Genomic DNA, 13,982 nt, shown 5'->3' with positions numbered 1-13,982 from the left:
CTTCCCCTTATCGGTGTCAAGCGTGGTCACCAATCAGAGCGTGTATTCCCATTGAGTCTTAGTCTTGGAAGGGGGTTTGCACTGAGGGGACCCAACCACTTGAATAGTTGCGCCTTCTTGTTGTTAAGTGCCATCGAGTTGATTCCGAACCATAGCAGCCCTGTATAGGGTTTCTGAGGAGCAACTGGTGAGCTTGAACCTCCAACCTTGAAGTTCAAATAGCTGTGCAGTCTGGCGCATTAGCCCACAGCACCACACCAGGACTCCAGTTGCACCTTAGATGTCCACTAATGAGCTTTTAAGAACCCTGTCATTACTCACCAAAGTAGGATGTGAAACTCTGTTATGCCAATTGGCATTGGTGTCCCTAAGACAATGGTCCTAGCTCCCAGGCCCAGCAACTCCTTCCCTCCAAGCATTTGGTGATGTATAAGAAGTTTTCATAACTTTGCCCCTTGTATGCTCCACCAACGATAAATACCCATGGACAACAACAGTAATATTCTCTGTACCTCCTGGCAGGATCGGAGGAGCCATCCCCACCGTGTTCTCCTATTTTGCTGAAGTGCTGGCCCGGGAGAAGCGTGGTGAGCACCTGAGTTGGCTCTGCATGTTCTGGATGATCGGTGGTATCTATGCCTCTGCCATGGCCTGGGCCATCATCCCGCACTACGGTAAGAAGCTGGCTCAGCATCAGTGGATATCACCTCATTCTACTTCAGCCTCCATCCCCATCCCATTCTTCTCTAGTTCGTGCTGGGGGTTTTTTTGTTGTTGTTTTTTTAACATGCCACAAAGTGTAATTTTTATTTTATTTTCTTGCAGGTTAGTTTTATTTCAACCTTTTAAGGGCTCAATTCTTTACATGGGCTTTGGTGGTGGTGGTGGGGCAGCACCTGCAGGTCTAAATCGGGGTGTGGGTGTTCGATCCTTCTGAGCTTCAGGAGAGCTGTTCATGACCACTCTGCTGTGAATGGCACCGCTCACACAATAATGCAGTTTCACGTACAGCTTGGAAAGCACATATGCATTGAAGACACTTGCTTTGAAAATATCCCTGACAGCTGCGCCTCTACTATGTTTTGAATTATGAACTTCTTAATGGCCTTGTCTTTGGGCACGCAGCAGGTGCAGTTCATGCAACGAATAGGCTGCACATGCCCACGGCCCTTTTTGGCACGACCGTTGTTTCTCCTTTTCTTTGTCATATTGGAAGCGAGGACCCGAGAGAGAGAGCTCTCATTTGTGCTGGTTTGACAACATTTCTGCTTTCCTACTCCCGAGGTTGTTTGTTTTTCCCTGTGCACAAAGGTCTGTATGAGGTAAGAAGGTGCCACTGAGTGTTTTTGCATCTTGCTGTTTCAAGCCACTGCTTTCACTGTCTTCCTATGTACTATCAACTTTGGGGCCCCCACCTAAGTGGAGGTGAGAGGACCTACAGATGCTATCAGAATCAGATCCAAACTAACAAGATTTTATTTGCTCTTGGGACTCTATTCATCCTCCCTGGGGCTCTGGTCCTTCTGGAAGCTCGGAACTGGGATGGAAGTGGGAAGAAGCTGTCTCATTGTGGACAAAGCACTTGCTGAATGTAAGAGGTGATGCTGCCAGTCTGTGTTCCTCAGGTCCTTGCCTTCATGGTACCTTGAGATTGCAAGTTTCCAAACAGTATTCTCCTGCTCTGGAGCCAGAAACTCTGCAAACAGTGTAATGGAGGGAGAGGCTAGCAGAACCCAGGCATGTTGTTGTTGTTTTTATGAAGTATTGTTGAGTTGGTTCTGAAGCCAGAATCTCCCAGGTCTTTACCCCCAAAGAGTGTAATACAGGGAGAAGCTAAGCAAAATCCTGGTATTTATTGTTGTTGTTAAATGTTGTTGAGTTGGTTCTGAGGGCAGAAGCTACCATGTCTTTACCTACAAACAGTGTAATGCAGGGAGAGGCTAACAGAATCCAGAAATTTGTTGTTGTTGTTAGGTGCTATTGAATTGGTTCTGACTCATAGCGACTCTATGCCCAACCCTGCACCAACCCCACAATTATTATATTTAAGCCCGTTTTGCAGGCACTCTGTTAGTCCATCTCATTAAGGGTCTTCCTCTTTTTCACTGACATTCTACTTCACCAAGCATGATGTCCTCCGAGAATAGAATTCCATATTTAAGGAGACAAAGCAATCTAGTTACTTTTTGTGATTACCTGTTTGTATATGTGAATATGCAAACAGGCTGAGGTTTGCAAACTATGAACAATGTGTCAACTAAAACACCTATGAAATTAAATTTTAAAAATTCAATGTCATAGATTGACTTGTGTCTCCCCTAAATATGTGTCAGTGTGGCTGAGTCATGATTCTCGGTAGTTTAGCAGGTAGGTAATGATGTAATGTGGCAGTTATGTGACGATCCCCCATGAGGGAATCTGATGTGATAAACCAATAAGAGGGTTAAAGGTGACTTGGAGTCCTGGTGTGGCGCTGTGGGTTAACGCACTGTGGGTTAAGTTGGTTTAAGCCTTAAGGTTGGCAGTTCCAACTCACCAGCCGCTCCTCAGAAACCCTTTACAGGGTCGCTATGAGTCAGAACCGATTTGACAACACTTCACAACAACAAGCAATATCTTTAATCCCATCACAACCCTGATCTAATGTTAAGGGAGCATTCCAGAGGTGTGGCCGGCAGCATCTTCTGTCTGCAAATCAAAAGGAGAGAAAAATAAGCAGAAAGAGAGGGTCCTAAAGGAGCTCTCTCTCTCTCTCCTACTTTGGACATATTGTCCGGAGGAAACAATCGTTGGAGAAGGATGTCATGTTGGGTAAGGTGGAGGGTCAGAGAAAAAGAGGAAGACCCCCAGCGAGATGGATCAGCCAGGTGGCAGCATCGATGGACTCAAGTGTGGCAGCGGTAGTGAGGTTGGCCCAGGATCGGACATTGTTTCAATGTGCTGTGCATAGGGTCACTATGAGTCGGTGCCGACTTGATGGCACCTAACAACAACAACAACACAGAGCTGTAACTACCAGCTGTTCCGCGGGAGAAAGATGAGGCTTTCTGCTCCCGTAAAGATTTACAGCCTCGGAAACCCTGTTCAGGGTTGCTATGGGTCGGAACCGACTCCACGGTATTTAACAACAACAACTACCACCAAAGAGAAGAGCCAGAAGTGAAGTGTGTCCTTTGAAACTGGGGTCCCTGCCCTGTTAAACTCCTAGATCCAGGGAAAGATTGTTGGCAAGATGCATGGAGATCTCCAAGGTATGTTTGACATATAGACTCTGAAAGGAGATAAGATCATTTCCTGAAAGCCCTTGCTCTGAATTCGGACTTCTAGCCTCCTCAGCTATGAGAGAATCAATTTCTGTTTGCTAAAGCCATGCATTTGTGGTAGTTCTGCTATAGCAGCATCAGAGGACTAAGACATTCACTCTGTCTGTTCATTTTCTATTTTCTGCTTTTGTTTTAGAACAGAGCAGTTGCTCCACTTTACTGCATAGTTCTGATAGGGAACAATCAACGAATATGACTCATTGCTAAACCAAAGTAGGCTTCAGTATTCAGATGCATTAAAATTTGTTTTACCATACTGAGTAACCAAATTCATGTTGCTATACTCTTCCCTTTGCAAAACCTAATATGTTATGTGAAAATCAAAATTTGAGTCGACCAAAACAAGAAAGGCGCAGACTACAAAAGCCAAACCGAGTTCTAAGTTTGGAAGTCCAGCTGGAGACGTTTTGTAACATGTGATGGGAAGGAGGAAGTCAGCCAGGAGTCCAGGGTGCCCTGGAGATTCCGAGAGCAACTCCAGCTGGAGTCAAGGTGAGGCAGAGGACAAGGCTGCCTGGACAGGTGTGAAGTGATGACTTGGCCTGAAGAGAAGTTATATTTGCCATACATTTCAGTTGTGTTTGGAATGCCAAGCTCACATGATGGGTCTCCATGTTATTCTTTCATCATTTCGGGCCCAGAGATGGCTTCAAACAGGCAATTCCCTGTATTCACCATGAGGCCTGTCTTCTACCACCATCAGGAATGAAAGGAGATTCTCTTCCTTCATCTGGGACCTGAGCCCCACCAAAATCAAACCCAATCCACCAACACTGAGTCAATTTTGACTCTTAGATGAGGCTTTCTACTCCCGTAAAGATTTACACCCTCGGAAACCCTGTACAGGGTCGCTATGGGTCGGACCCGACTCGATGGCACTTAACAACAACAACAACAACAAGTGACCCTTGAGGACAGGGAAGAACTGTTCCATGGCTTTCTGAGACTGTAAATCTTTACAGGAGCAGACCACCTCATCTTTCTCCCTTAGAGCAACTGGTGGGTTTAAACCACCGGTCTTGCTGTTAGCAGCCCAACACTGAACCCAGCATGCCTCCAAATGTTCCTCTGTGGAGCTGTGTTAGATTCATGCCCCGCTCACCGTTGTTTCAATGGAAAAGCGACTTCATTGTCACGTGACGGATTGCTTGGTAGGAACTATGTGTGTATGGTGCTGTCTCCTCCTTTGTCTGAGACATGAGTTCCACGGAGTGGAAACACTATTATCAAGTCTAGTACAACACACTGAGACACTATAGGAGAGAGGAGGCCTGTCCCATACAATTTCCTATGCTGAAATCTTTATACGAGTAGGTTAGCAGGTCTTTCCTTCCTCGGTGCTCCTGGTGGTTCAAACTATCCACATTTTTTTTAGCAGCCAAGCACTGTAACCATTGTGATACTGGAGCTCCTCAGAATTATGTATAATGAGACAAAAAGCCAGATACAGGACGTGGGCAGGGTCCCCTGTACCCAGTATTGCTCCTAGAGCCTCTGCAAGTCCATACTCGCCCCTGTACAAATTAGAATAAGCTGCCACGCCAGGTGGATGCACTTCCAGCCCAGTTTGGCCAGCCACATTTGCAAGGCACAACTTTGAAACTTTGCATGACAGCTATATCTCACACATTTCCTGTCAGCCTCATCCTCTGTCTCACCTCTGAGCATGCTCCCTGACTCAAGCTGGACCTACTCTCAGAAACTCCAGGGCTCCCTGGGAACCCTCCCTGTCCTCCTTCCCATTGCATTTTATAAAATGTTTCCTGTTGGCCTTCCAAGTTTATAAATCGGCTTGGCTCTTTCTACCAAGCCTGGATGCAATTGTCCTCCTTTCTGGATTTGTCCTCATAAGAGACTTGGTTCCTCACACTCCCTGCCCTCTAACTAGGGCGGCACCAGTTTCTGTCTCTTGCCACTTCCAGTCAGTAACTCATCCACTGAAAATAGCATAATACCCACCTTTATTTTACTCAAGTACATATAACTTGTTTATTGCAAAAGGGCTACCTACTCCATATTTAATTGGGGGGAAAACGGGAGGATTGTAAATTATAAACAATGCATGGAGTTGCAAAAGCAATCGCCGTACAATAAAACTAACTGCATCCTAAGAATGCTGATGAATTAATTTTTATGCTGATGAAAGCTTGAGAAATACTAGAAATCTGTAACCTAGAATATTAAAACCGTAAGCAGGATTTCCATGGCCAAGGGTGTGACAAGAACAGCAAATTGTTTCAGTTAATCCTGTCTTTATATTAAAATCAACAGGGGACTTTTGCTTTTTTAAAGTACTCTTGCTGAGTTCATTGCTAAAGTCTTCTTTAAAATTGAGATGTAGTTCACATGGCATAAAACATTGTTAGACTCTTGCAACTTGTAGTCTTTTTTTTCCAAAATAGAAAACCAAAAAAAAACATTTTAAAGTTCTATGCTGGGACTTCAGAGTGATGGTGATGTTCCGTTCTGTGTCTTGATCTGACTGGGGTGTTTCGTAGGTAACCAACAAGTTACTGTAGCGTCAGTTCCGACTCATGTTGGCTCCATGTATGTCATTGTAGAATAATACTCCACAAGGTTTTCAATAGCTGATTGTTAAGGAATAGATCACCAGGCCTTTCTTCTGAGGTACATCTGGGTAAACTCAAACTACCAACCTTTCTGTTAACAACAATTGCATTAATAGTTTGTATCACTCCTGGTGTGGCACTGTGGGTCAATGCGCCAGACTGCAAAGCTGTTTGAACTGCAAGGTCAGTGGTTCAAGTTCACCAGCTGCTCCTTGGAAACCCTACACAGGGTCACTGTGGGTCAGAGCCGACTCGATGGCACTTAACAACAACAACAACAATCGACCTACTGCCACTGAGTTTGATTCCGACTTATGATGAGTCTATAGGGCAGAGCAGAACAACGCCTTAGGGGTTCTGAGACTGTAAATCTTTCTGGGAGAAAATCAGCCTCATCTTTCTATTTCAGAGCAACTGGTGGTTTCAAACTGCTGCTCTTGTTCAATGTCACTCAGTTCTAAAATTCATCAAGCTGTGTACTTGATTGTTGTTGTTGTTGTTATGTGCCGTGGAGTCAGTTCTGACTCATAGCGACCCTGTACAGGGTTTCCGAGGCTGTCAATCTTTACTGGAGCAGAAAGCCTCATCTTTCTCCCACAGAATGACTGGTAGTTTTGAACTTCTGACCCTGAGGTTAGCAGCCCGATTTGTAACCACTGCGCTACCAGAGCTCCTTGATAGCTGTTTTTAAGTACTTTGAAGTTGGCTCCAACTGATAGTGTCCCTGTATGGGTTTTCTGAAGAGTGGCTGATGGGTTTGAACTGTTGGCCTTGAGGTTAGCAGTCCAGCGCTTATCCTACTTGCCACACCCATCACTATATTATCCATATCACACTTTTACTTTCATAATAAGTACTTTCCAATAAAAGTCCTTCTTTAACCTCCTGAAAAAGCCCATGTTTGGAGTCTTGTTGTTAGGTGGTGTCGAGTCGGCACCAACTCAAAACACAACAGAATGAAACATTGCCTGGTCCTGCACCCATCTCACACTTGTGCCCATTGCTGCTGCTACTGTGCCAATCCATCTCGTTGGGCATCTTCCTTTTATTCACTGACCCTCCACTTTACCAAGCATGATGTCCTTCTCCAGAGATTGACTCCTCCTGGTAATATGTCTGAAGTATGAGAGACATAGCGTCACCATCCTGGCTCCCAAGGAGCACTCTGGCTGTACTTCCTCCAACACAGATTTGCTTGTTCTCCTGGCAGTCCAGGATACTTTTACTATTCTCTCCTAACACCATAGCTCAAATGTATCAATTCTTCTGTGGTTTTTCCTATTCATTGTCCAACTTTCACAAGCATATGAGGTTATTGAAAATACCATGGCTTGACTAAAAAACAACAACAACAAAAACAAGACTGATACTGCAGTCTCTCTATCTCTGCGGCTCCGTCAGGCATCCGTGGCTGCTCTGATCCTTTCCCCACTTGGCCCCACACAAAATGGCGGCTCCTGGAGCAGCTGAGCATCCCGAACCAGGAAGCAATAGATTTCTTGTTTCTGCCACAAACTCCCCAGCTGTAAGTCTTCCAACCTTCTAAATATTCCTTTATATGTGGTTCAGAGTACTGGGACCATTCCCTGAGCCTTCTTGGTCCTGTATTCTGTGTTGTTCTTGGCAGAGCTCGTTACTACACTTCCACCCGATCCACCATCTTTTTCCGGAATCCTGAAAATACCATGGCTTGAATCAGGTGCACCTTAATCCTCAAACTGACGTCTCTGCTCTTAAACACTTTAAAAAGGTCTTTGTGCAGCAGATGACATCATTTGATTTCTTGACTACTGTTACATGAATGTTGATGGTTGATCTGAGCAAATGAGCAAAATGAAGTCTTTGACAACTTCAAATCCTTTCTCCATTTATCTTGAGGTTTCTGATTGGTCCAGTTATGAGGATTTCTGTTTTCTTTACTTTGAAGTGCAATGACCAGGACTTTGTGCTGGACAGTGGGATCTCCCTGACCAGATGAGCCGAGTTGCTTTACGACAATGATAACAAGTTGCTTTCCCTTCACATCCCCACTCTTGGGATTGAAAATTTCCCCAAAGACAGACAGTTGTCAACATCTGAAGGTTGTTAACCTCACCTGCTCTGACAAGGACTTAGGAGGAAGAGTGGTGGATTCCATGACTCCAGACACCATTCGGGGGACAGTCTTCCTATGATTAACTGCTCCCATTAGAAGTTGCTGGGCTGTATTTCTTCTCCGGTAGCAAAGACCACCACCACCCATCTGTCGGTTTGTCATACTGTGGTGCTTTTCTGTGTTGTTAGGGTGCTGGAGGCCAGTCACATTTCAACCACAGATTTCAGAGGAGCATCCAGACGAATACAGACTAGGATAAAAGACCTAGCATTCGACTTAAGAAAATTTGCCAAAGAAAGCCCTGTGGCTCATAATTGAATATTGTCTGAATTGCTTGCTGAGGACAAACCATAAACTAAAACCAAGCCCATTGCCACTGAGGCAATTCCAACTCATAGGGACCTGATTGGACACATTAGACGTGCCCCTGGCATTTCCAGGAGCTCTGGTAGCATAGTGGTTATGAATCGGGCTGTGAACCTCAAGGTCGGCAGTTCGAAACGACCAGCCGTTCCGCGGGAGAAAGATGAGGCGTTCTGCTCCTGTAAAGATTACAGCCTTGGAAACCCTGTGCAGGGTCACTATGAGTCGGAACCGACTCTACAGCATATGACAGCAACTATCGTTTCCAAGGCTGTACTGCTTATGGACGTTGACTGCCACATTTTTCTCCTGATGGGTTTGAACTCCTGACCTTTCAGAAGTTCAGTGATTTAAGCAAAGCACCTAAACCACTGCACCACCAGGGCTCCTAGGCACTTCAGGAGGGATCAATTGTTGGAGGATAACATCATGCTTGGTGAAGTAGATGGCTTGGCAAGACAGCAACAATAATGGACTCAAACCTGCTGCCAATTGTAAGGACAAAGTGGGACCAACCAAAGCTTTGTTAAGGTCACCAATGGTCCAGGTCAGTGCTACAGCAGCTAACAACAACAGCAAAGAGAGGTCCCACTGGAGCAGGGAGGGAGAGAGGACAGCAAGCCAGGAGGAAATGCCCCTGCCTCAGCAACCTGGCCACCTGCAAAAGCTGAGACCAGGCATTTAGAAATCATGGGTCCTCTTCACACAGAACTTATTTTCAGATCAAAACCAATCCAAACCCATTGCCCTGAGTCCATTCCAAATCAGAGCGACATTGAAGGATAGGATAGAACTGTTCTTCAGGGTTTCCAACTGTAAATCTTTACTGAAGCAGATTACCTCATCTTTCTCCCAAGGAGCAGCTGATGGATATTCGCCAACCACCTTTCATTTAGCAGCCCATTGCTTACGCCCCTGCGCCCGCCGCCATGAGGGCTTCTTCCTGACCTCCAGGGGGTAGGAATACCACACAAAAACAAGCAACCTTTTCGGTGACAGAAAGCTCCCCATATCTGTGCTGATTGCCTTTTAGTCTCCCTTCCTTCCTTGAGCCCCACCCCCTTGGTAATCAGAACACAGCAGCTTTTCCTGGAAGCCCCACTGCTCTGGGGGAAATGGGAACAAGTGCTGAATCACTGGCCCTTCTTCCTGGTTGAGAGCTCTCATTTAGGCCCAGGCTGTATAGCAGTACTGTCTGCTCCATTAAACCCTATGTCGTCACTTTCTCTTTTAAATTTGCTTTCACATCAAATGAGGTGCTCTCGCCGGCCTAGGGCATTACGCAGTGTGTAGCAAGGACATTCAATTAGTTAAGTGGGAAGGTTCTACTTTTCGTGCAGAAACGCTGCAGCTCTTAAAGGCCACAGCACCCTTATCTGTATTCAGTGACTAGAACAGACCCAAGATTGGTCTGGACCACCCTTCACTGCAGACCTTATCACAGGGCACCAATGGAGTCAGAGCTCACCCTCTTCCCACCCCTCTAAGCACAGTGACATGTCCAGGGTTAAAAATACACACATTCTCCAGGCTGTCAGGAATTACAGAATGTATTTACACGCAGTGTGATGCTCATGTTTTCCTTCCGCCTTCCGCGGGAGAAAGATGAGGCTTTCTACTCCCGTAAGGATTTACACCCTCGGAAACCCCTTACAGGGTCGCTATGGGTCGGAACCGACTGGAAGGCAATTAACAACAATAGCATAATGGACGGAGTCCTGGTGTGGCGCTGTGGGTTAATGCGCCAGAGTGCAAAGCCGTTTGAACTGCAAAGTCGGCAGTTCGAGCTCACCAGCTGCTCCTCGGAAACCCTACACAGGGTCGCTATGGGTCAGAACCGACTCGACAGCACTTCACAAGGTCTCCATGAATGGGACCTAACTCAACAGCACTGCCTAGCAACAGTAATGATATAAACGAGTTCTCATTAAGGCCATGGTGCCTCCTTACACTGTAGAAAGAATAAGAAGCTGGTAACCTTAACCTGCTGGCACATGTCACCAGATGGCCCTGCAGGTTGCATGGCAGCAGTGGAGCCAATCTCTGTCCTGGCCAAGAAGTGTCTGAGACCCTGGGGACAGGGATTGGGGGAGTAGTTAACAACATGGGCTTAGATGTATGTGCCTTGATGCCTTTGAATTATGGTGCTGGTGAAGAGTGTTAAGTATGCCATGGACTGCCAGAAGATTGAGTGAATCTGTGTTGGCAGTGCAGCCAGAACGCTCCTTAGGAGCAAGGATAGCAAAACTTGTTCTCACATATTTGGGACATATTATCAAAAGGGCTCAGTCCTTGGAGGAAGACATCATGAAAAAGAGGAAGACACGTGTCAAGATGGATGGCACAGAGGGTCAGAACTGATCTGAGGACACCTAACAACAAGTCACTTTGCCACTTGGCCAATTCATCTCGTTGGGGGTCTTCCTGCTTTTCTCTGACCCTCCACCTTACCAAACATGATATTCTTCTCCAGCAACTGGTCCCTCCTGACAATGTGTCCGAAGTATGAGAAGTTTGGCCATCCTGGCCTCCAAGGAGCACTCTGGCTGCACTTCGTCCAACACAGATCTGTTGGTTCTTTTGGCAGCTCATGGCACTTTCAATATTCTCCTCCAACACCATAATTCGAAGGCACCATTTCTTCTACGGTCTTCTTTATTCACTGTCCAGCTTTCACATGTATATGAAGTTACTGAAAATACCATGGTTTGGGTCAGGCACACCTTAGTCCTCAAGCTAATATCTTTGCTCTTCAACACTTTAAAAAGTTCTGGTGCAGCAGATTTGCCCACTGCATCAATGGGCTCAAGCGTGGCAACAATTGTGAGGTTGGCCCAGAATCAGGCAGTGTTTCATTCTGTTGTGCATAGAATCACTATGAGTCGGTACCCATTCAGTGGCACCTAACAACAGCAATAACAACTCAAAACAAGTTCTGCCATTCTCTTGCTTTGTTACCATGACACCTAGACTGTCTATCCTCAGTGTTCTCATCTATCAAATGGGCATAATACTAATAGTACTACCTCACTGTTTTTGTTGTTAAGTGCCATCAAGTTAGTTCCAACCCATAGCAACCCTGTATAGGGTTTCCAAGGAGCAGCTGATGAGCTTGAACCACTGACCTTGTGATTTAAACCAACTTTACAGTCCATTAGCCTCCAGTGCCACAGTGCTGTATTAAAGAAGTATACAAAAAGTAATACTTCTAAAGTCTTCCTTATTCATTATCCAACTTTCACATGCATATGAGGTTACTGAAAATACCATGGCTTGGGTCAGGCACACCTTAGTCCTCAAGCTGACATCTTTGCTCTTCAACACTTTTAAAAGGTCTTCTGCAGATTTGCCTAATACAATACGTCCTTTGATTTCTTGGCTGCTGCTTCCATGAGTATTGATGGTTGATCCAAGAAAAACGAAGTCTTTGACAACTTCAGTCTTTTCTCTGTTGATAAGAATGTTGTTTGTTGGTCCAGTGGTGAGGATTTGTGTTTTCTTCACATTGAGATGCAATCCATACTGAAGGCCATAGTCTTTTATTTTCATCAGTAAGTATTTTAAGTATTTAAAGTGCTCTGCACCCACTCCAGGATGTTGGTGGTAAGGGTATCTAAAATGAGATCCAGGGTCCTAGTCACCAAGGTGGACCTGCAGCCCTGACCACAGCCCTGTCCTGTTTCACTCAGTGCTTACAGCCCTGAGGTTTGGGCTCTCATGTGTTAAAGGAAGTTCTTTCAAAGGAAGTTGTTTATGCACAGTACATACATACCATCGTGATATCTTAACTGTTCTATTTTAGGACCAATGAACTTAAAGAACGCTTGGCCCTCAGATATTCTGCACTCTAATTTTCAATTTTCCTCATTCAGTAATAAGATACAGCCACCTAAAACAATGATGAAAAAAAAAGTCTTTAAGAGTTTAAGAAATGGATGTGAGATTGTTTTTTTTTAAAAAAGACATTATCATGGTTAAAATGTATACTCACTCCTTTTAGTGGTCTGCTTCAGTTTTCATGGTATTCAGAAGAAGCAAGTGCTGGGGAAGTGTTGAATTTTATTAACAAATTATTAATTATTTTTATAAATATTTATTATTTGCCATACAGATTTTTTTTTTTTTTCTGGGGTTGGGGACCGGGTGTGTTTGGGGAGCTGGGAGTGGCACAGACTGGCTGCAGTGTATTTGTTAATGGGGTGCTACACTGAGGGTTTCCAATTCTGCTTCTGCTTCTGCTTCCTCTAGAACAAGACCCCTTTCCAAGTCCAGCCAGGCTGTGACCTTCTTTGCCTTAGCTAGAGGTTCTCTCAGCTGTGCTTATTAGCTTTAATCAATGTCAGGATGGTTGGCCATAGTGGATCTGACTGCACTGGATGGAGGACCTGGCTGGGGGCCTTCCTTTCATCTTCTTGGGGATTTAGTGACTAAATTCCCCAGAGGTATCTTAAGCCTCTGGCAGAGCGCCTAGGTAGCTCAGAATCAGGACCGCTCTCAAAAATGGATAGAACAACCAGAAAGAAACTTGACAAAGACACAGAGGAACTAAACAACACAATCAGCCAACTGGACCTCATAGATGTGTACAGAGCATTCAACCCACCAACAGCACAATACACATTCTTTTCCAGTGCACATGGAACATTCTCCAGAATAGACCATGTGTTAGGCCACAAAACAAACCTCCATAAATTTACAAATATCAAAATACTACAGAGCATCTTCTCAGACCACAATATCTCAAAGATGATTCTGGCTGTATTTATGAAAAGAATACCTAGGTATGGCGCTGTAGGATAAACACTGGATCACAAGGTTGATTTGAACCTCAAGGTGGTGATTCAAACCTACCAGCTGCTCCTCGGAAACCCTACACAGGGTCACTATGAGTTGGAGCTGACTCAACAGCACTGAAAACAACAAACTAGCTAACTCAAAGGATAGTCAAGAAGGCTGGAGAGCAGACAGGAGACCAGGGAACACTTCTTTAGATGCTTGGCATGACTTTTAAGCAAACTCAGAAGTTCTGCAACCACACCCTCACCTCAAAATAAAATACTTTCAGTTTAAGGAAAACTAGCTCAACTTCACATTTCAGTTTCAGTGCACCAAGGAGCCTTTCCACTGATGTGATTCTATCTCTAAAAGTCTTGGGAAGAAGTTGTTTTCTTTGCAAGAATGTAATCCTTCGGGGTGCTAACTGCTGCTTTTTGTTGTTAAGTGTTGTCTTTGTTGTTGTTGTTAACTGCTGTCAAGTCTTTCTGACCCACAGCAACCCTGTATAGAGTTTCCAAGGAGCCACTGGTGAGCTTGAACCACCGATCTTGTGGTTAAAACCGACCTTGCAGTCCAGTGTGCAAGACTCCAAGTATGCAAGCCACACTAAGACTCCAAGTGCTGTCGGAACTGACTCATAGCGAGCCCATGCACAGCAGAACGAAACAATGTCCGATCCTAGGCCAACCTCATTACTGCTGCCACACTTGACGCCATCAATGATGCCACCTGGCCAATCCATCTTGTTAGGGGTCTTCCCCTCTTTCTCTGACCCTCCACCTTACCCAGCATGACATCCTTCTCCAGCGACTGTTCCCTCCGAACAATATGTCCAAAGTATGAGAGACGAAGCTT

The 13,982-nt window shown here is 45.2% G+C and overlaps 1 protein-coding gene across 1 annotated transcript in view; it reads left to right on the top strand.

Annotated features, from left to right (window-relative positions):
• SV2C (synaptic vesicle glycoprotein 2C) overlaps nucleotides 1-13,982 on the top strand; it is a 351,290-nt gene that overhangs the window by 210,626 nt on the left and 126,682 nt on the right. The window contains exon 3 of the mRNA XM_006873293.1: nucleotides 523-674. Within this exon, the coding sequence (XP_006873355.1) occupies nucleotides 523-674 (152 nt within the window). The remainder of the gene's footprint in view (nucleotides 1-522; nucleotides 675-13,982) is intronic.

The sequence above is a fragment of the Chrysochloris asiatica genome, unplaced genomic scaffold (genome assembly GCF_000296735.1).
Source record: "Chrysochloris asiatica unplaced genomic scaffold, ChrAsi1.0 scaffold00234, whole genome shotgun sequence".
In the NCBI taxonomy this organism is placed as follows: Eukaryota; Metazoa; Chordata; class Mammalia; order Afrosoricida; family Chrysochloridae; genus Chrysochloris; species Chrysochloris asiatica.
This window is presented reverse-complemented; position numbering and strand designations above follow the sequence as displayed.